At 40.7% G+C, this 24,020-nt stretch overlaps 1 protein-coding gene across 1 annotated transcript in view; it reads left to right on the top strand.

The window, feature by feature from the left end:
* prr16 (proline rich 16) overlaps positions 1-24,020 on the top strand; it is a 137,474-nt gene that overhangs the window by 72,377 nt on the left and 41,077 nt on the right. The window contains exon 2 of the mRNA XM_007899324.2: positions 9,862-10,702. Within this exon, the coding sequence (XP_007897515.1) occupies positions 9,862-10,581 (720 nt within the window). The 3' untranslated portion in view covers positions 10,582-10,702. The remainder of the gene's footprint in view (positions 1-9,861; positions 10,703-24,020) is intronic.

Below are 24,020 nucleotides of genomic sequence, written 5' to 3'. Positions count from 1 at the left end.
TGTGAAGGCTGCTATAGAAATGCAAGTTGTTGTTGTGGATGGGACAGTACAGAACTGTACTTATGCTGAACTAATCCTATTTTACTGGAGCTTACTAATCTTATTTCCTTGCTCTTCCCCATAATCTTTTATATCTTCTTTCCTCAAGTCTCTCATTGGATTTTTAATGCCCTTAAATCTGAACCTAGAAGATGCTGAAGATAAAAACAGTATCAACAAAATGGAACGGCATTAACTGTAAATTTCAAGGGGAAATCTTACAAGATAGAAAAGCTTAAACTTAAGCACAGTCTTTCAGCATGAAAATTGCACATAGATTTTGATGGTAAATTGAAAGCTCAAAGCAAATGTCCTTGGTTGAAGATATTACTTTACGTACATAATAAACCTCACAATCATGCATTCATTCCAAAGAATCAAGTTAGAATTAACCATCCCCACATCCAATCAATATACTCTGTACTTTCAGACTTGTTACAAATATTTGCAAAGCCGGGTAGACAACGGAAGCTGCACACAATACCAAACTTAAGGGGGTTTGCACACTTTGCCATAACATACTGCCTGGCTGCCACCCAAAGAATGCATGACAGTGAACGAGTCTTGAATAAAACAGAAGTTGAGAGCACTGGGAGATAAAAGGTTCTGACTGCTGAGAGTTTTTCTTTCTGATTCAAGGAGAACTCATTTATTTACAATCATACAATCTTATGATTTTGAAGCTTTGCAAGTTGAACAATACTTGCGAGAGCAATAATAAACAGTGCAATGAAATAAAGGCTATAAAAGCTAATGCGCCAGCTGTACCCTCACACAGGTTAGATGACTTGAGAAACTGGATTTTTGCAGTAGTGAGACCAATTTGCCTAGTTTCACAATGCACAATTAGCTTATTGAATCTTATAGCAATTTCTAATGGGATTCCTTATTTATTGAAGGACTGGGAAGGTCAGTGTGATGTGTATGGTATATCTCTGGTTACCAGAAGGAGCCTTCACTCACTAAATAAACAAATCATATTAGAAATTTCCGTAGACTGGAATCCATTATTTAAAATAAATGGAAATAAAAACTTTTCACTTAGCCATTTTGGCTTTTCCACAAGACATTGGGCTGGATCTTCTCTATTTGCTAACAGCAGTGTAACAGTGATGAGCCATCCCTCAAGCGAAGGAGAGAAAAGACTGCTCATACTTCAAGATTCTTTCAGATTGTCCTTTTGATATTAATGCAAGAACAGTCTCCCATTGAACTCTATGGACTGTGGGCAGAATGTCAAACTGAACAGCAATAAAACCTAAATTCTTGACCCTCTGCTTTTTAGAATGGCTTTAAACCAGCTTCCAAATAGAGACAGAATTTTAGAATTTTCCAAAACTCTGCACAGCCATAATTTTCAAGATGATGGATTTAAGACTAATGTTGATATTAATGCAATACGTAGCAGGGGTGTTGACATTTGAGGATCTGGGTGGGCCATGGCCCACCTAATTAGCACCCAGGCTCACCTGTCGCCCTCTTTTCTGCCTCATACCTCTGTTCTGGTTCTCTTCCTGTCGCTCTCCATACTGCTTCATTGAACAATGGGAAGAGAGCCTGAAGTAGGAGGTCTGAGGTACAGCGGAGTGCAATGGGAAGAGTGCACATCGTGGAGTCCTGTAGCTCAGTGGTTAGAGCACTCGCTTTGCAAGCAAGAGACCTGAGTTCAATTCCAGGCAGGGCGAAACCTTGGGCAAGTTTCCTTACTCCACACGCCTAATAATAATCCCTCCAAAAGCAAAAAAACCCAATAATAAATTGGTCATTTCAATCTACGACTGTTTGTGGGACATTGCTGTGCGCAATTGGCTGCCGCGTTCGCCCACAAATATACAGTCAATTCACTTTACAGTGTGTTCTGTGAAGCGCTTTGGGACATCCTCCCGACGTGAAAAGCACAATATCAAATGCAAGGATTATTATTATTATTATATTATTATCTGCAGACCAAACACAATCTATCAATTGTGGGATCTATGAGACCTATTCACTCTTTGGTTATTGTCTACCATAAATTGGAGCCCGCCTGAATTTCTATTGCTAGCTATGTCACTGATACATGATATGTGTATATTTCATGATGTGGAACTGGCATCATCTGAATGGAAGCATCTTGATTTGCATTCCCTCTGTACACTACCTGTCCTGCCATTACAATTGACAAGAGTCAGATTATAATGACTGCCACACAGTTCAAGTAAATTTGGAGCAATTCCCCCAGAGGAACAAATAGAAATTTCCAACACAGAAGGAAGCCATTTGACCCATCATGTCATTGCAACTTGTATTTGTTTCATTGAGTTGTCTTATATGTTTTAGTCACACTTTCCATTTTTTCCACATAACCCTTAATAACCCTTCTAGCACAATATATATATACAAAATAAATATTTCTTTGTTGATTTTTTCTAGCCATGGATATCATGGCTCCATAGCTACTGGAAATAACACATTTGTTTGGTGCAGGCTTGCCTGGATGATGTGGATGTTCGGGTGGGGGGCGGGATGGGGGGAGACACTGAATTACATTGGTACAGTCCAAATAATTCAAAACTCTGCTGCCCGTATCCTCACCTGCACCAAAACTCTGGACCCTCATCAACCAGTCCTTGTCAGGCTCCACTGGCTCCTTGTCGCAGAACAGATTGATTTAATGATCCTCACATTCACCTATAATTCAGTTCATACCCTGACACCTGTCTACCTCTTTGACCTGCTCACACCCCATCATTCCATCATTGGCAGGCATGCTTTCAGCCATTATAATAATAATAATAATCCTTGCATTTGATATGGTGCTTTTCACGTCTTCTAGATGTCTCAAAGCGCTTCACAGAATATACTGTAAGGTGAATGCGGCAGCCAATTGCGCACAGTAGTTTCCCACAAACAGTCGTAGATTGAAAATGAACAATTTATTATTGTTTTGTTTTTGGAGGCACTATTATTAGACGTGTGGAGTAAGGAAACTTACCCAAGGTTTCGCCCTGCCTGGAATTGAACTCAGGTCTCTCGCTTGCAAAGCGAGTGCTCTAACCACTGAGCTACAGGACTCCAACTCTCTGAGACTCCCTTCCTTGTTCCCTCTGTGCTTGTCTTCAGACCACACCTGAAGTCTTTCCTCTTCAACTGTGCTTCAGGGTCATTTCTCCTCTCTCGGTGGCTCAGTGTCAAACTATGCCATTGTTAGGTGCTCCAAGACACTACCCTGCTTGAAGGGTACTATTTAAATGAACCTTGTTGTAGTTGCAATATAATACTTCTCAGGTGTCGAATCAAAGTGTGTGTGTGTGTGTGTGTGGAGGGTGGGGGGCGAATGTGGAATCAGCAGAGGCAGCAAAGGTCTTAGAAAGAGAGGGTAACAAAGTTAACTAAAATTCAATGCAGATAATTGCAAGGTATTGCATATAAGATATATAATAGGAGGTAGATGTACTTTATGAATGAAGTGTAGCTTGCCAGGTTGAAATCTTAAAGAATTTTAGGAATATGAGTTGACTCTCACTTACTATATTAAAATGGCGTGAGACCTCAATAACCAAGGCAAGCAAAATATTGGGCTAAATTGCCAAATCATTTGAGTTTAATTGAGTGTCCTCCTGAAGAGAAAGGCACTATATAAATAAAATTTGTTGTTGTTCAGATACACAGAAGCCCTTCAATGGTTTGGTCAGGCCACACCTAGAATGCTGTGTACAATAACAACAAATTATATTTGTATAGTGCCTTTCATGTCAGGTGAACATCCCAAAGCCCTGGACAGTCAGGGATCCGCACTCAAGCTGGTGGTTGGGATCAGGAAGGGTGGAAGGCAGGGAGGGTAGGAGTAGGAGGGTGACCGAAGGCATGGTCGAAGAGGAGAGTCTTGAAACGAGTTTTGAAGGAGGCAAGGGAGGGGGCGAGGCAGAGGCACTGTGGGATGCAATTCTAGAGGGTTGTGCAGAATGGCTGAAGGCCGGCCCACCAATGATAGGACCGGCAAGGCGGGGACGTGATGCAGGCCAGAGCCCACTGAGCGAAGGAAGCGAACAAGTTGGTAGGGGGTTAAGAGATCACAGAGATAGGGAGGAGCAAGGCCATGGAGGGCTTTGAAGGTGAGGAACAGAATCTTGATCTGGGTCCTCTGAGTGATGGAAAGCCAGTGGAACCAGGCGTGGATGGTGTGATAGGGTCGCAGAGCCTGGTGCAGGAGAGGACACAGGCTGCAGAGTTCTGGATGATCTGCAGCGTGGAAGGAGGAGTTCGGGAGGATGACAAGCAGGGAGTTTGAGTAGTTGAGCCTGGATATGATGAATACATTGATGAGGATGGTCTGCGGTGAAAGACAATGGTGGAGCCTGGCAATGCTGTGGAGGTGGGGAAAGACAGAGCGGGTCATGGCATGGATGTAGGGGATGAAGGACAGTTGAGGGTCGAACAGGATGTCAAGGTTTTGTATTGGCTCTGTGAGGTGTAGAGTGTATCCATGGAGGATGTTGTTGTCAGGGCCCGAGGTATGGAAGCGTTGATGGGAGCCAGGCAGGAGGGGTGCGGGCGTCAGTCTTGTTAGTTTGCTACAACACAAGGTAGCTGCCTAGGCCCTAGATCACAGGATAATCATAACAATAAGGATAATCCTTTGTGTTAGATGGTGAGCTATGAGAAACAAGTAGATAAGATTGGGCTCTTCAGCTTTGAAAAGCCATGCCAGAGGAGACCTCCGAGAGTCACATACGATTCTAAATGGGATTAAGAAAATAATCCAGAACAATATTTTCAGATAAGCCAAGGCAGCTGAGGTCACAGGTTCAATTTCAGACATTAAGAAGTATTTGTTTACCCAAAGGGTAAATAACAAGTGAAACAGGATACTGGAAGGTAGCTGAGGTCAGAATGCTGGACTCATCCAAGAATGTTCTAATGAAGGGTCGTGGACCCGAAATGTTGACTCATTTTCCTTTCTCCATAGATGCTGCCTGACCTGCTGAGTGTTCCCAGTGACTTCTGTTTTTGTTTTACACAATTAAGTCTGACCTGGCTTAGTTGGTAGCATTCTTGCCTCTGAGTCAGAAGGTTGTGGGTTCCACCCCTACTGGGGGACTTCAAACCCATAGTCGAGGCTGACACTCCAGTGCAATGCTAGGGTCTTCTCACTGCATTGGTATCTATACAGATTCTAACAAGAAAGGTCTAATCTTCTCAACCTTTTATCCTGGTCACAGTAACATAAAAGGAGAGAGAAAAAAAGTAATTCCTAATGGCAAAAGGGCTGAAGTAAGAAAATCCTTATCTCTCTTTTGTGACTCATGTTAATCCTAGTACATTTACCAAGAAGGGATCTTTAAAGTCTTACCTACGTCAACTGACAGTCTCATCACCTTCAAATCAAGGATATTCTCTTGTGAAACTCTTAGAATCGAGAGCTTAATACCCACATTAACATATATTGACCTTGTTTTCCAGTGTTGATGGCAAGTTGCTAAAGATCCCAAAATAAATATTTTACACTCGGCACCTTAGTTTTAGGAAAAGCTCAACCCATTATTTCAGTCATTCAGATAATTAGCATCATACTGTAGTTTTATATCTAATAGCTGACAGTATTGATTCACTAGTCAGGAGAAGAGAGGTTTGATACTTTAGCACTGAGTGTGAAACTGGTATTCAGTGTGATGTGTTTGTAAAGAACACTTTATTACAGGGTTGTATTAGGATTAAAAAGGAATTTGAGCGTGAGAAACTGCATTCAGCATTGTTGGAATCTGGATTTAGTGATGGTAAAGAGCACACTGTTAACAAGAGATAAGAGAAGTAAACACTTTATTTCTATCTCATTTTTCTGAACCCTATTTTCCAACACTGCTCTATTGAACTGGCATCAATTGAAGATTTGCTAGCAGTCTCCCATATTTTTAGTTGAAAAAGTACAATACCAAGGATGCGGTAAATGATTGTGTCCTCCTGCAAATTTTACTTTAAATTACTTTAAAGCAGGAAGCCATACAGTCATAGCCTGTCAGACTATTTTGCCATACAATTTAAGGTCCATCAAATTGTAGAGGATTCTTAATTTCAGTTTCATTTTGGATGCTGAGTCTTGTTGAGAATTTTCCACAATTCTGTGCCACCTTTAATTTTGGGAGAAAATGGTTTGGCAAGCTGAGATGACATGATATAATGGGCCCTTGATATATCAGTTTGGGAACAAAGAATGATAAAATCAGAAATTATAATAATAATCCTTGCTTTGATGTAGTACTTTGGACATTTCAAAGCACTTCACAGGATATGCTGTAAAGCATTTTAAGAATGTGCAGATTGTCGAAAATTCTTAAATTTGACTACTTAGGAAGTCGGTGGTTCTTTTAAGAGTTACAGAAGACTGATTTCAAACTTAAGACTGAATTTCAAAAATGTCAGGATGTATACATGCTAAAATCTTAAGCAGAAAATTCTTAAGTCTAATGCCAGATGGAATTTCTATGTTTTGGAGAGAAGGGATTCAGGGGAATTTTGAAAGGGAGGGTAGGTAAGGTTGGGATGGGATGGATTTTCTGTTTAAGCGCTGTAGAGGGATATATTTAAAGACTTCTTCCACACTTCCTCTACATCACACTTTTATTTCTCTTTGCTCTTTGCAAAGTTCAATTTTCTGTTCCCTTATAACAAGGGTAATGGGTAGACTCAGTTTTGTATGCCACATCTGTGGAAAAAGTCAACAATGTATATACTTCAAATTCAATGCTTTTGTATAACCTAAGTCAAGTAGAAATTGTTGGAGACTGCTGAGTATAATTGTTTTCCACTGAGCTTTGGAAAATTGAAGCAAACAGCAGTCCCCCCCATGGGTCATAAATGTGCCTATTGTTGTGTCAAGGTGCTGAATTTGCAGAAACTGCAGATATAATGAATTCACTCAGCACCAACACCATTTGAATGAAGTTTAAAAAATCCTAATTTCCTCTACAGTTAGTTTATGAGGCCACCTGAATATAATTGCAATACTCAGCAAATGAAAAGTTTAATGTACCAGAATCTGAAACACAAAGGGAATAGTTTTGCTTTCAGAGGTGATTGTTTGATAGTGACAGGAAGCTCTGTGCTGCTATATGTGGTGAACAGGAAGCTCTTGCTAACAGCATCCCCCTTGCCAATTTTAATAATGATCTTCATTAGAAATAGTACATCGAGAATTGTTTTTGGTTAGCGATTATGCAATCACACCTTGATAAATGAGTCAGTGTACAATTCTATTCACACAATGGTTTGCAAGTAGTTACAAGTACTTAGCAGAGTGTTTGCGAAGCTGAAGTCCAAGGTGTTCAGAAATCCAAGGAGCCTCCTGTGAAATCACACACGTGCAGTGAATTTTCTTAGGTGTTCTTTCAACTACTCTAGGCACCAGTTCACAAAGAAACAACTCAAGATATGTGGATAGGTATTTTGCAGTAGTGGACTATTAGGTCCACTCATTTAGACTTGATTAGATGAGTGGACCTAACAGCTAAATCCATGGATGATCGGCTAAAATGGATAATCAGTTTTTGATTTCAATAAAGGAAGAATAGCGCTTTTGGTTATCTTGCCCCTCACTATTTCACTTGGTTCCAATCCCCTGCTTGGCTGCCCATCCAGCACTGTGAAATGCTTTGAGATATTCTCCTGATGTAAACGTTATCATGTAATTATTATTGTATTGTGAAGGCACTCCTGGTGGCTATTACCACATTAATTATGATGTGCCATGACTGTTCATTTCTGAATGTGATTTATATAAAATTAATTATGACAATAATAGGTTCTCTTTTATTCAGTTGACTTCTAATGCTTCTGTTTTCCATGAAATATTGGGTAAATTCTGTATATAGCTGTTTGGTAAAATTACTACTTAGTTTGAAAAGGAATCATACAGAGTTAGTGAGTACCAGGTTAAGTCTCAGATCTACTCTGAATTAGTTGATATTATTTGGGCAGTTGTATTAATACTATTCCCTGCGTTGACATAATGCCTTTCACACCAGGAGGATGCTTCAAAGTGCTTCACAGGATTTATTGTAAAGTGTAGGGACTGCGTATTTTGTAGGTGAACATGGTAACTGATTTACCTACAGCAATATCCCACAAATTGCCATGAAGTGAATGACTAATGTTATCTGGAGGACAGCAGGAGAAACTCCCTTCTCTTTCCAAATAGTGCTGATGGGATCATTAACATCCCCAAGAACATGCAGACAGGGCCACGGGTTAATGTCTCATCTGAAGGATGGCACCTCCAACAATACAGCACACTGAAGTAGAGTGTCAGCCTAGATTGTGAGTTCAAAGTCCTGACATGGAGCCTTCTGACTCAGAGATGAGAGTGTTAACACTAAGCCAAGCTGACACATAAGATAGTGCTTGCAAGAGTCCTGTAGCTCAGTGGTTAGAGCACTCACTTTGCAAGTGAGAGACCTGAATTCAATTCCAGGCAGGGCGAAACCTTTTCTTACTCCACACGCCTAATAATAATCCCTCCAAAACCCCAAACAATAATAAATTGGTCATTTTCAATCCATGACCGCTTGTGGGACATTGCTGTGCGCAATTGGCTGCCGCGTTCGCCCATAAATGTACAGTCAATTTACTTTACAGTGTGTTCTGTGAAGCGCTTTGGGACATCCTCCCGACGTGAAAAGCGCTATATCAAATGCAAGGATTATTATTATAGGGAGAAAGAGAAGCTGTTTTAAAAACTTGTACTTAGCAAAGCCCTGTTGTTGGTACAAACTGGCTATTTGGCTCAGTAGGAGCTCATGTATTTTATGTCATTGGCAGTTCGAAGTTGAGCTAAGAGACTTGGGGCCTTTGAAGAAGTCTTATATTCTAATAGGGGCAGATGGGCCTTTTTCGAGTCACTTTACTGAGAAACTGTAGGGTTGATTTACCTCTTAGTTTGCAGCATTTGGATAAGAGCAGCTGAGAGCTGGAGCTTCTGAAACATAATGGTAACAAAAACCTAGCAAAGTGATATCCCAAACATATCCCAGGTGATACAGGAGTCCACAAATACCACTTTAAAATGAGCAACGGAGAGTGGCACATAGGTCGGATTCCAAAACCTCCCATCAATGCACAGCTGTGCTTCTGCACAAACTACCACTTAATTTACATATCTTTAAAAACTGACTGACAATGGGGGCAAATTTTACATTCCCTCCCTCCCCAACATCCAATCCTTTGCAAAGGAATTTACGAAGAAATACAGTAGCACTGATGCTGATAAAGAATGTTTCGCTCATAAAGAATGTTTTAATGGTACATTTTCAATTTTGGCCTTGCTCTTTCTGATGTGGATTTTTTTGGAGCAAAATATTGGGAGAGATTTCTGGTGAGGCACTTGGATACATATATTATATAGACATAAGGTAGAGATAAAAGACTGAGGTCTTGTGTGTGGCTTCTGTTAAGCCCATCCATTGAATGAGATGCCACGACTCCCTGGCACAACCTGCTGAATAAAGCTCATTTTAATGCTGCTCTTTACTGCAGGAATTGTGTTTTATCAGGAAGATGCAGTGCAGGACTGGACTGGAAGCGGAATGAAAGACAAGTTTAAATGTTGAGCCTGTTAACATTTTGAAACACTTTGAAAGATCAATGAGTCATTTCCATTTAGTGTTTTATTTTTGAATGGCCACACTTGCACAGTGGGTTGCTGTCTCAAGACATATATGTTGCTTGCTGAGTGTGTGTGTGTGTGTGTGTGTGGTGCGCTTGTTGATTGATGGCTCAGCTGCCTTGCTACAATGCTTACTAATCCGCCCTGTTTATAAGATGCTCACTGCTGTTTCCTGTTCCGTGCAGGTAGTTGATCAAATAGACAATCTGACCTGTGACCTGCAGCTGGAGGAGGAAATGACGGACAGTTCTAAGACTGACACTTTAAACAGCACCTCCAGCAGTACAACTGCCTCAAGTCTGGACAAGGTCAAAGTATCCTCAGATGGATGTATTACCAAGACAACTTTGACTTCTTCGGCTATCCTTACTGTGCTAAAGAGGACCAACCCCCCACCTCCCCCTCCACGGCTGACCCCTGTTCGATGTGAGGAGCCCAAGAGACCCCCTTACTGCGTAAACTCCATGAAGACCAATGGGGCCTTGCTTCGCAATGGAGCACTATTGTGTAAAACAGAAAAAATGCCAAATGGAGATGTGTGTAATCTCCCTGGTAGCAATCCAGAAAGATTGCCCAAGCAGCCAGTGGTGTCGAGAGTTGATAAAGACAAATGTGGCCAGGTCACGCGGGAAAGGGTTCGATTCAATGAAGAGGTTCAGTATCATGGCTATTGCCCTGACTGTGATGTTCAATATGATATGAGAAACAGAGACGTGCATTTGCATGGGGAAGTGAGCTTTACAAAACGAAAGCCACCTCATCAGTGTCCTCCTCTCGAAAATGGAGGATCAGGGAGTAACTTTACCAATAGTTTTCCAACATTAAAAGCCACAAACACACCTCCACCAACAGCTCCAAAACCCCAAAAAACTATTCTGAGGAAGTCGACCACCACAACAGTTTGATGCTAAGATCTTGAAAACTGTTTTGTATCCGAATGAATTGAGCACTTTCTACTCAAGCAATAAAGAGCCAAAACACATTATACCCAGTGTTCTGCAGTGAAGTGACACAGAACAAATCATGGTAAGTGCCTTTAGTTACTGCTTAGAACTCTTCAATTTTTTTGCATTATCAGGGTTGCAATTGCGCACATCAGTTTCTGTCTCGTACATTGTATTAGTGCTGTGACAACCGTACGTATTAATGTATCAATGCTGCAGCGCAGCTTTCCTTCGGCTTTCACAGACATTTAAAGTTCATAAGACAAAATCCATTCTAAAGATAACTGCACTCACTGTGGATTTTAGTTCACCATTGCTCCCCCATCCCACCATTTTTAAATATTGTGACTCGTCTGCTACAATTCTGTATTTAAGTATTTTACATGTAATGCTATCCGTTTACAAAACATAGAAAATAAACACAAAATAATGCAAGTACATAATACTCCTTTATTTTTATGCCTGGATTTTCGATATTTACAACTGTGTCTTTGGAGGATATAAAAACAAACATGAAGATGTGACTTATATCCTGCCACCTTTTACAGCATATATTTTTATATAATAGTAATAACATTACAGAAGCATATTGATTGAAACAAACAGTTCATATGCAATTTAAAGATGACAGGTCGAAGCGGATTAAATGATCCAGAGTTGAATGATTTGTAATAAAGTCTATCAAAGCAATAATTAGATGAGTCATTTAACTTGCTCTACTGCCACCTCAATAGCTTCACAGCATTAGTTTGGATGCAGTCTAAATATTCCTTTGAAAACTATTTTCAAATACAAGGATTATAAAAACTATTTTCAATTACAGACAATAATCATGAGGCAAAAAGAATCTAAAACATTCAAGGCTCAGAGTATAATCTATTATTGTGGTCTGGAAATGTACTTTACTTTGTATTCTATCCATTGCCATAGTTACTACATTCCTTTTTGGCTTTTACATCTTTATGACTATCTTCTGCTTGATGTTAGTTCTGTGAGCCTATCATTCTTGGCTCCATTGGCTCCCCAACCTCCAGCAAATTGAATTCAAGATCCTTGCTCTCACCTTCAAATCCCTCAAGCCCCATCCTACATCCGTGACCTCCTTCAACCCTACCATTCTAGCTGCTCTCTTCACACAGGGAACACTGGCCTGCTTCATCCCCCGCCCAATCCACACCACCATCAGTGGGTGAGCTTTCAGCTTTGCTGCCACCACTTTGCAATTCCATTTTGGAGTCCTTCTGACTCACTCTCTCCCTCATCTATTCAAGGACAAACTCAACATGTACCTCTTTTACCATGCCCTTGGTTGTCTTTTTCCTGCATTCCCCCTTTGATTTCCACCCCAGCTCCGGTGCCCAGCCAACATCGCTTTGAGACGTACCCAACAACAACAACTTGCACTTATATAGTGCCCTCCATGCAGGGTAGTGTCTCAGAGTACTTAATAGTGGTGGAGCCTGAATCCGACCCGGGTAGGGGGGAGGTGGCCGTAAGCATGGCCAAAGAGGAAAGTTTTCAGGTTGAACTTGAAAAGGGGCGACAGGGGGCAAGGCGGATTGAGGGAGAGTGTTCCAGAGATTCAGGGCATAGTGGCTGAAAGTGTGACCTCTGATGGTGGGGCAGAGGGTGCGAGGGATGAGCAGGAGGCCGATGCCAGTCGAGCGGAGGCGCTGGGTGGTGGTTTGGAGAGTGAGGCGGTCGGAGAAGTAGGGAGGTGCCAAAGAGTGAAGGGATTTGAACACGAGTGTGAGTCCTCCCAGCATAAATAAATGTAATGCAAATTGTATTGATAGTATCTTTGTCTTTGTAAGGGAAAGAAAAGGAAATTCTCATGTGGATGTTTTATTGGATGTCCAACCCACTAAATTTGTACTGAAGAGTTATTTGGGTAAAGGTTGAAAACTGTGATGTAATAATTAACATACCATTGAAAATGTTATCTTGAAATTGATTCGAACAGCTACTGCCTTTCGTCTCCCCCAACTCCACCACAATGGTTGGGCCTGAAGCTGGCCTGCAGTGCACACTGGATTGTGAGTTAGAGGGGAAAATTTGTTTTTGTTCAGTAAAGGTAATATCCTGCTCATTTGCCTATGAAGCCCGATCTGCCTGTTTAGGTTGACGATAAAGATTCTGTGGCACTCTTCGAAAAGAGGAAGGAGTTTCTTCCGCGATCCTGACCAACAGTCTCCCAAATGAAAAAAACATGGTCATTCATGCCATGACTATCTGTGGGACATTGCTGTGTGCAAATTGGCTGCTACTTTTCACTTACAAAAAACACTGTCAATGCATTTTACAGTATATCCTGTGACATGCTTTGGGATATCCTCCCAACTTGAATGGTGCTGTATGAAATGTAAAGATTATTATTATTACTTGAATACATAGTCCCTACACTTTAAAACAAAACTTGGGAAGAGCTTTGAGATGTTCCGACAGTTTGGTAAAGTACCATAGCAAATGTAAGGATTATTTATTATTCAAATCCATCTGTAGATGGAAATGCGATGGGTACCAAGGTCTGGCTTGGATCCAACCATTGTTACAGAATTGGGAGGCATCACTCCCACAGTTCAATTAATGTCTTTAGTTATTGACAGGCTCCATTTTCACCTCATTATTGAAAACAAATTAGTCTTTCGGGAATACTTGTGCACTACTGAGGTATAGTGTATGAAAATGGTGTGCTATGCAATGCTCTGAAATAGGAGGGATTCTCTTTTACTTTCATCTGACTTTTGGAAAATGACCAAGAAAGCGTCTATCCTTTAAGATGTTTGTTAGCCTGTCAGCTACTGTAAATGGAGAATTACTGATTGTACTTAGATATGATGTGAAATGACATAGTAGCACTGAAAAACATCTTTGACTCCACATGCTGTTAACCCTCATTCAGGATGATGAAGCTGTCTAAGCACATGGAAGTGGATGTTCCACATGGCAGGAAATTCAGCAAACTGTAATAACACTTTGATGTGTGGATAATGGGAAATCCCATTGCAAGAGCATTAAAGTGCACTAAACTCATCATTCCATGGAGATTATTGCTCTATTTTAATTAAAAAAACAGAGTTTCTTTCTCACTGAGGTGAAGGATGTACAATCATCTGATTCCTAGCACCCAGGGTTAGCACCAAATGCTCAGGTGCTGTACAGTTAGATGCAGAATGAAGCTCTTGTCAACTGTACCCCAACGATATGTTTCATCCCCAATCACAGAAAAACACCCTCCTATTTCAATTTCCTGCCATGACCTGCCAATGGGCGATATTGACAATCTAGTAGTTTTGTCTTGTGACTCCAAGGCCATTGGGTACTGGGTTGAAATTTCCTAAACTATATTCTCGTAGGTTCCTTACAGACAATTGATCTCCTCAGTCTGGGGTGATGTCAAATCGAGTTGAAAGGTCAAAATACAATTGCTAAAGGGATTCTTTTTTTACATTTCACAATATATCAGAGCTGTCCTCACCCCACCAATATATTGCTATATTGTGGATATTTTTTCTTGATGGATATTATTTTCTGATAAAAATAATCACTGCATTTGATAAAGCAAACTTATTATTATGTCTTGAAAACATCTCAAAAGATTTAGTGTAGAGTGCACTGGATGTGTATTTTATAGGTGGACTCAGCAGTCAATTTGCACACAGCGTTGTCCCACAAAACAGCCATGAAGTAAATGATCAATTTTGTATCCGGGGAAATGTTAGCCAGGACACTATGAGAAACTCTCTCTTTATTCAATTAAATTGCCTGATTCTACACAGTTTAAACATAACTTTGTATAGAAGTATATACCTGCAGCTTTATATCTGAAGGATACAGAACAAAAGGGACGTTTTCCTTTAACCGAAATATAAATAATGTTTGATTTTCCCACCACAAAATCAAATAGAATCCACTGCTGTCCTGATGACTGAGTTGCTAAAGTCAACACCCAATTTATAACTGAGCAATATAGAACTAGCGCAGACTAGCCCCAAATTTAATCTTTAGGACTATTTTGTTTTAAAATTTGAGATAGCACAAAATTGTAAATTCCGTTTAATAATTGCAAACCGCTAGTTTCCAAATCAAGACTGAATTGAGGAATTTGGTACAATTCCGAGTGATCTTAAATTTGAAGCCAAAATTGTCTTAACAGGCTAAGACCAAGTGGAATTTCTAAATTCGAAAGTGTTTCAAGTTTGAATCACAGCCAGGTGTTAGTTAGCTAGCTGATTTTAGCTGGGACTCTGGTCGAGACTATGTCACTGGTATTAGTGCCCTTGAACTATCATAGAATCATAGAATTATACAGCACAGAAGGAGCCCATTCGGCCCATCGTATCTGTGCCGGCTCTTTGAAAAGAGCTATCCAAATCAATCTCATTCCCCTGCGCTCTCCATAACCCTGCAAACTTGTCCTCCCCAAATAATTATCTAATTAAGGATTAAGGAGAAGAGAATTCCTACTCCTGATCACAATACATTAACTTCTGTAACAATTGTGAACAATATAGTAAGGACAGAATTGAGTTCCATTGTGATTTCCCATTACTGGCAGTCAAATACCTGCACAACTATCAAGACTCAGACATGAAGAATTGATACATTGGCAAGACACTGGAGAATTTCCTATGGAATCAGAGTCCAGGAAAGAGTCAAGACCTTCAGGAGAGAAGCAAATGGGAGGAACTTGTTGGTTAATAGTGATGCAAAACAATAGCAGTTTTTCCTAAATCTCAGTTGAATGTATTTTATACACTTCACTCTAAATTCAGTTGAGAGGATCTGAAGCAAAAACAAATCGAGTGCTATTTCACCAGATAACAGACAACCAATAAAAAATGCCTTGGAATCTTTTGTGCATTAGATTAAGGCCCATTCACTATCAGAGCAGTGGAACAAGATAATGTACTTGAAACTTTTCTGAATTTGTGTCAGTAAAATGAAATATATTTCCTTTATTCATTGCTGGAAACGTTCTTGGAAACATTAAGGTAAATATTCTAAAGTCTATTCAACCCAGTTATTTGTGGACTTCTGATAAATCAGGAGAATTTATGTGTCTATATAAGAAACCATCCACACCCCAGTATCATTGCACCAGATTGCCATCTGTAAATGTAATAATAGTAATCCTTGCATTTGACATAGCTCTTTATCACATTGAAAAGGCTCAAAGTGGATCATAGAGATTTTTCTGCAAAGTGTGGTGATGTATTTGTAGGGCAATAATGACCTTTCGTAAGCATTATACAGATCAATAAATTTCTGCATAATTAAAAACTTGCATTCTTATTGTGCCTTAAAACATTGAAATGTCTCAAAGTACTTCACAAATAACTGCTGTTGAGTGTAGTGACGTTTTTGTAGGTAAGTCACTTGCACCACAAAGATCTGACAGATAACAATGATGTAAATCGTTCATAAATCTGGAAGATTGTTGACCAAGATCACAGGGAGAAAGTCCCTTATCATGGTATCACGGGATCTTTCAGTCATCTGAGTGCAAATAGAAATACAGCTGTGGGTCCCTTAAATGATTCTTATCCAGCAACATGTATTCCTCCAAATGGTCATTGGAGAATTTTGATGATATCTGTCAAATGTTGTTCCTGTAATCTTCAATCCATCCAAACCAAACATCTTTTTTAAGAAGTCAACCAACAGAGCATTAACGGCTTCCATAAAGAGCTGTATCAATATTGTATTTGACAAGTGTGCAGCATTTTGTAATGAATTTTAGAGGCTAACATTTGTTGGATTCATGTTCCAATGGAAACAGTATCCCAACATAAATGCTGCGTCATTACATTTTTTGTTTCCTTTGTTGTTGTTTTTTAAGTCCTGAGTTATAGATCCCTTTTACAGTTTGATATAGGGTGAAGTACTATCTCAGGGTGGGGTGTAGGAGATGCCGTTAAACCAAGTTCCCATCTGCCTGTTTAGGGGGACATTGAAGATCCCATGGCACCATTTGAAAAGAGAAGAGAGTTTCTCCTGGTGTCCTGGCTAACAATCTCATAAATAAAATTAGTCAGTCACTCCATGGCTGTGAGACACTGTTGTGCACAATTTGGCTGCCATGTTCACCCACAAAATACACTGTATAAATATTTTAACATGTATTCTGCATAGTTTTTTTNCCGAGACATCTCGCTGACATATTAAGGTGCTAAATCAAATAAAAGTATTATTAATATTATTAAGCTATTTCGCAAATGAGTCAAATGACACAGGCTCCTTCAAACTATCTGGTAATCAGCTGTTAATTATCCGCTATGTAAAGAAATTTTTCTTAATGTCTGTCAAAATATTGCCTTTCACAACCCTGAACCATTGCTCTCATATCCTTCTTCATGGCATGCCTAAAGTTACCTACTAATAGCCCTAGGTCTCTTTCAACTTTTCCCTTATCAAGTTCTATCTCATCCAGCATGCACATGGGAAAGAGGTGGACAGCCCATTGTCACCAACAGATTCACTGTGATGGGAATCCCTCACCCTGCATCACTGGTGTTCCACTGAAATAGAAATCCTCTGGACACAAACAGAGAGCTGTGTAAACAAAAACCTGAGACAATCCCACAAAGGGGGTGAACGAAAATGAATCACATAAAATTTATATTGGAGTTAATACATGCTATTATATGATTTCAAATGCTGATGTTCCCCATTGAATAAAATTGAAACTGTGTTCTGTCTAAAATATGTTTTTGTTCTATTTTGGATCTATCAGCTTGGGTTTTTTTTGAGATCATTGAATGGGTTCAGTGAATTGCTGTTTCATGGTTGATTCGGCATCCAGTACATGATGGATTGGCTAAAATTTTTACATGTGGAATAAATTGATTTAATATTCATTCCAACAACTAGCTGTACGGAATCAAATGAATCTTTGCTTATTCAAACCCATCAAGGAAGGATACACTTCTGGTTTGTAAGACCCCAGGCACAATGTGACTTGAAAGTCACCTATAATGTGAGTGCAACTGAAGCTATTAACCCTAATCTGGTCTCATTAATGTGAAACAAACTGTTAGTGCTGTAGCTGCTGTGTTTACTGCTTTGCTGTGTTGCTATTTGAAAACAAATGGGAGTTTCTCCTAATGTGCTGGCCAACAATTCCCCATATAAAATTGATTATTCACTTCCTGGCTGTTTGTGGGACTTTGCTGTGTAAATATTGGCTGCTGTGTTTGCTTACAGTCTCTCTCCTTTACGCTATCTCCTGTGTGTGAAGTACTTTGAGACCCTCCTGGTGTGCTATAACAAATGTAAGGATACTTTACTTATTTATATGGAATGTCTTAACTTGATTCCTCCAGTCGGTGGTCTGGCTGGTTGGTTCTCTTTAATGCTGCTAGCACCAAAGCTTCCCAATAGTGAAGACTAAAGTCGAGCTGCAGGAGACACTTGCAGTTTGCTGAGTGGATGCAGTGGAGATGTCTGTTTGTCAGTCAAGAAAGTCAATTCACTTTACAGTATATTCTGTGAAGTGCTTTGAGACGTCTAGAAGACGTGAAAAGCACTATATCAAATGCAAGGATAATAATAATAAAAAAGGTCAAATTGACCCGTAGTGAGGACTGTTCATATTGTTCATTAAGATTTTGCTGAGCTGCTGGGATGAATCTGAATGGTCTTTATCAAAAAGTATTTCAAATAGATGGGGTTCAAAATGTGATACATAATGAGGTAATTATAAATTACCCCGGCAATGAACGTATTTGTCTGAAATGGTCTTTAATTATTGTTTGAGTGTGGACACCTCACTACCATGACTTCAACATTCTGTTTTGACCCAAAGCTGCTGGTGATCATCATTGTTGTTGCCGCCTGTAGGGAAGTGCTTCATCTGATGTGAAGACGAACATAGTCTTAGTTAACTTAGAGTTATCCGTACAATTGCACTTAACCAATGTACTATTCAGGCAACAACATCAATGGCAACCACCAGCTGTTTCAGACACTGTGCCAAAGTCTCAGAGGGTTTGATAATTACAGACTGTTTTGGATTGCAATGTTCAGTCATTGTATTTTTTACACTGATGTATTTTTTTGTGAAAACACTTAAAACCGTGTAGGTAAAATTCCACCCAGCTCTGGATTTACTCCATTAAACATAGCATTTCAGATTGTGCAGACCTTGGCAAATGGTTGCATTCAGTTTTAACTTTGAAGTTTTCTGTAGTTTCTTAAAATAACTTGCAACACAGCAGCTTTAAAAGTAAAGGCTGTATTTAGGAATTTTACATTTGAACTCTCTAAAATGTTATGTTAAACTATTCTACCCAATGATTAGGTCACATCAACTGCTTCCAACTCAGTCTGTTCTAGTACTTCAAAATTGTGGATATCTCTACCTCCCACGTCTTTCCTTTCTCGTACAATTGACCGGCTTTTAAAACCCAAGTGTGGTATCAGTGAACCACTATTTCATATTCTTACGTTCCATTTGCCATTGGTCATTCACTTCATTGCTGTTTCCTCCCTCCATAGGCTGCAGATTATCCAGAACTCTGCAGCCCATGCACCCCCTCCCCCCACACCAGGCTCCTTGACCCTATCAACCCCATTCTCGTCCGACTCCACTGGCTTCCCATCGCACAGAGAATACAGAGGATTGTGGAGTCCTGTAGCTCAGTGGTTAAAGCACTCGCCTTGCAAGCAAGATACCTGGGTTCAATTCCAGGAAGGGTGAAACCTTGGGCAAATTTCCTTACTCCACACGCCTGATAATAATCCTTCCAAAAAAAAATAAAATAATAAATTGATCATTTTCAATCCACGACTGTTTGTGGGACACTGCTGTGCACATTGTTGCTGTGTTTCACCCATAAATATACACAACATGTAGGATCAGGAGTAGGCCATTCAGACCTTCGAGCCTGCCCTGCCATTCAATCATGGCTGATCTTCCAATCTAACTCCAGCTAATAACCTAACCCTGCCTTATCCCCATATCTTTTAATCCCTTTTGCAATAAGAAATCTATCTATCTCAGTCTTGAATATGTTCAAGGACTGAGCATCAACAGCCCTTTGGGTCCCCTCCTCTTCACCTTCTATATGCTCCCCCTTGGTGACATCATCCGCAGACATGGGGTTAACTTCCACATGTATGCAGATGACACCCAACTCTACCTTTCCTCGTCTACCCTCAACTCCACGACCACCGATGTCCTGACAGCTGCCTGTCCGACATCGAGTCCTGGACGAGAGATAACTTTCTCCAGCTCAACGTGCGCAAAACTGAGGCCCTCCTGATTGGCTCACATCAGCGCCTCCGCACCTCAGGTGCTGACAGCATCAGCATCCAAGGCTGCACTCTCCACCTCTCAAAGCCGGTCAGGAACCTCGGGGTTCTGTTCGACCCTGAGCTGTCCTTTCTCCCTCATATCCGCACCACAACTGGCACCGCCTTCCATCACCTCCGGAATGTCGCCAGACTATGGCACTACCTCACCCCTCACGCTGCTGAAACTGGTCCACGCCTTTATCACCTCAAGGCTGGACTATGGGAACTCTCTCCTCGCCGGCCTTCCCGCCACCTCCCTCCACAAGCTGCAGGTCATTCAGAACTCTGCAGCTCGTGTACTGTCCCGCACCAGGCTTCGCGACCACATCACTCCCACCCTCGCTCGCCTCCACTGGCTCCCCATCCCCCAGAGGATCGAATTCAAGATCCTCATCCTCACCTACAAGGCCATTCACGGCCTTGCTCCCTCCTACCTCTCTGACCTACTATCCCCCTACCTACCTGCCCGTACCCTCCGTTCCTCTGGCTCCGGTCTGCTCCACATCCCCCGCCCCAACCGCCCTACCATCGGTGGCCGGGCCTTCAGCCTCTCAACCCCTAGGCTCTGGAACTCTATCCCCCAGTGCCTTCGCCTTGCTTCCTCCCTCTCCTCCTTCAAGGCCGGTCTCAAGACCTTTCTCTTTGACCGTGCCTTCAGCTCCCCTCTCGACTCTCTACCCCCTCCTCACTCCCTCCCTTCCCTCCCCCTGACCATTTCCCCCCTGCTCGGGTCCTGACCCAACTGTACAGCGCCTTGGGACGTCCTCCCGATGTGAAAGGCGCTCAATAAATGGAATCTTGTTGTTGTTGTTGTTGGGGTAGTGAGTTCCATACATTTTGACATACAGTCGATTCACTTTACAGTCTGCTCTGTGAAGCACTTTGAGACGTCGAGAAGACATGAAAAGCGCCATATCAAATGCAAGGATTATTATTATTATTATAGTTCAAGATCCTGGTCCTCATATTCAAAGCCCTGATTGGCCTTGCTCCCCCGTACATCTGCGACCTCTTAAACCGCTGCCAACCCGCCTGCTCCTTTGGCTCAGCGGACTCCGGCCTGCTTCATGTCCCCTGCACCATTGGCGGGCGAGCCTTCACCCACTCTGCCCCCACCCTCTGGAACTCCATCCAACAGTCCCTCCGCCACACTCCTTCCCTTGTCTCCTTGAAGACCCATCTCAAGACCCTCCTCTTTGACTGTGCTTTCGATTACTCTCCGTCTCCCCCTGCCCTACACCCTCAGCTCGGGTCTAAAATACTGACTGTCCAGTGCCTTGGGACATCTCCCAATGTGAAAGGCGCATACAAATGCAATTTTGTTGTTGTTGTTGTTTGTTTGATATCGCAATGCGTAAATTGGCTGTTATGTTTCTCTTACAAATCCACATTATTATATTTTACAGTAATACTTGTGAAGCATTTTGAGATGTTTTGATGATGTAATTAGGTATTATATAATAAATAATCCTTGCATTTGATATAGTGCCTGATCGCATTGTTAAAGCATCTCATAGTGGTTCACAGGATGTTACTGTAAACTGTAGTGACTGTGTATTTCTAGGTGGAAATATATGCCACGAACAGCCATGAAGTGAATAAATAATTTTATCTGGGACATTGTTAGCCAGGACATTGGGAGAAACTCACTTCTCTTTTGCAACTGAGAGAAATTCCCTTTTCCTTTTGAATCGTGCTATAGAATCTTTAATGTTCACCTGAACAAACAGACAGGTTTAATGTCTTATCTGAAGGAGAGCACCTCCAACAATGCAGCCACTCACAAGATCACAAGGTTACAAGATCACAAGATTACAAGATCACAAGATTAGTCTGGATGAAGAAGACCTTTGGGCCATGGAATCTCATCCCTTTTGAAAACCCACCTTACCATCCCCCCATCACTGTGTCAAGCTGTTTTTTTAAATGACTCCAGTGTCCTGGCCTTTATCACTTTTCCTGGTAATTAATTTTGGTTTTTTTCCTGCTCTGCGTAAAGAAAAACTTCCTGATGTCTGTCTGAAATTACCATTTACAACTCGAAACCTGTGTCGTCATATTCCACTGTCTTGCTGCATCCTAAAGTATTGATCTGGGTTTATTTTTTCAATCTCGTTTAAAATTTTGTACATCTCTATGATGCCTCTCTGATTCGCCTTCTCTTAAGACCAAAGAGCTCCACTTTGTTGCTCTTAGCTCATTCTTCCAACACTGGGGATCATCCTCGTTCCCCAGCATTGAATTGCCATGTCCACCTGAGGTACAAGAGTTCTATGTTTCAATGTTGGGTTTGAACGTCCAACTTTCTGACTTGGGGGCGTGGGTGCTGCTAACTGAGCCAGGCTGACACATGCTTTAAAATATTTAATAAACCATTTGATCACTGCATGCAAGCATGTGATGGGGAGTGTGTGGCAGTGTGAAGTATGTGGAGCATGATGGAGTTTCATTAATCTTTAAAAAATGGTACAGAGAAACAGAATAGTATTGATGAATAAGGCAAGAAATTCAACAGAAAGCTTGCAGAAACTGAACTAGAAAAGAAGACAAAATAGTCTGAAAGCAAAATATGTTTTGTCAGAGAGACAACCAAAAGAGGAATAGACAAAATACTTGATGGGGACATTCTGAAAGAAAAATATTTAGTTGGGACAGGAATGAAAGAGAAATGGAAAAAAAAGTTTAAAAATAAATTTGGAAGCAAAAAAATAGTTTTGACAGGATAACGATATCAGCTATAAATAACAAAATGCCTTTAAAGGGCAAACGAAACAGATGGATTGGAAGAGAAAATCTTGAGAAGGAAAAATACTTTCATAGAAACATATTGCAAGCAAAATAATATTTTCATAGAGAGTTAACAACGGTTAAAAGAAAATGTAGATAAATCCGAATAAGCAGTGAAAGGGAGGGGAAACTTATAGAAGCAAAACTTTTTGACAGAAAAATACTGACATGAGGGAGGGGGGGTGGGTACTGATGAAAAGAAACAATAAAAATAGAGCACAAGCTCAGGCACAAAATCAACAGAAAAAAATTAGTCAAAAGAATAACACCCTGAACAAAAAAACACATTCCATGCTTTCTCTGATGCAAAGAATCAGAACTTCTAAAAACAGGAAAAAATACAAAATGGGTGAAGAATCCTCTAAAAATATGAAAAAAAATGTGTGAAGTTTATTAAGAAACATCACAATGTGCTTTGAGATGCCCTCTCAACATGAAAGGCACTATATCAAATCCAAGGATTATTGGATCAATTCTGAATATTTTACTAAAATCGTGCATGAGTATGGAATCCATCCCTGTTCAACCCCCAACCCCAGGCCACTCGCTCCCTGCAATTTCAGCACAATGATAAGGCCCCATTTTTATTGCCGCTATTTTGGTTCCTGCTTTTGTTGTTGTTGTTGCTCATGCCAGAGCAGATGGTTTCAGGCATGTTCCTGTGATACCAGTTTAACGATTGAATTAAGACAGTAATAATAATAATCCTTGCATTTGTTATAGAGCCTTATCACGTCATTGAGGCATCTCAAAGCGCTTCATAGGATATACTGTAAAGTGGATTTGGACTGTGTATTTTGTGGGTGAAATGCAGCAGCCACTTTGTGCACAGCAGTGTCCCACAAACAGCAGTGGAGTGAATACCCCATGGATTGACAATGAAACAACCGGGCAACAATAACCGTGGCCACTGGACAGAACAGTAACGGAACTGATGAAAATCTTCAGATTTGCTTCTGCTGCAGTGTGTTTTCACCACTGCCCAGACTTTAGTAAAAGATTGACAGATTTGAAAATCAAAACAGAAATGTAATTCTCCGTTTTATATACTGGGGCATTAAATACAAAGCAAGAAAGTAATGTTAAATTTATATAAGAAATTGGTTTGTCTACAGGGGAATTGCATTGAGTTTCAGGCACCTCATTGTAGAAAATATTTTGCATTAGTGGAAAGGGTACAAGGAATGAAAGATTATTGTTTGCGTTGAGAAACTTGAAAATTTGGCACTGTTTGCACTGGAGCAGAGGAGGTTAAGGGGAAATGTAACAGAAGGCTTCATCGTATAACAAGAGAGAAACTATTTCCACTGATTGGC

The sequence above is a fragment of the Callorhinchus milii genome, unplaced genomic scaffold, assembly GCF_018977255.1.
Source record: "Callorhinchus milii isolate IMCB2004 unplaced genomic scaffold, IMCB_Cmil_1.0 Scaffold1, whole genome shotgun sequence".
Taxonomy (NCBI): Eukaryota; Metazoa; Chordata; class Chondrichthyes; order Chimaeriformes; family Callorhinchidae; genus Callorhinchus; species Callorhinchus milii.
This window is presented reverse-complemented; position numbering and strand designations above follow the sequence as displayed.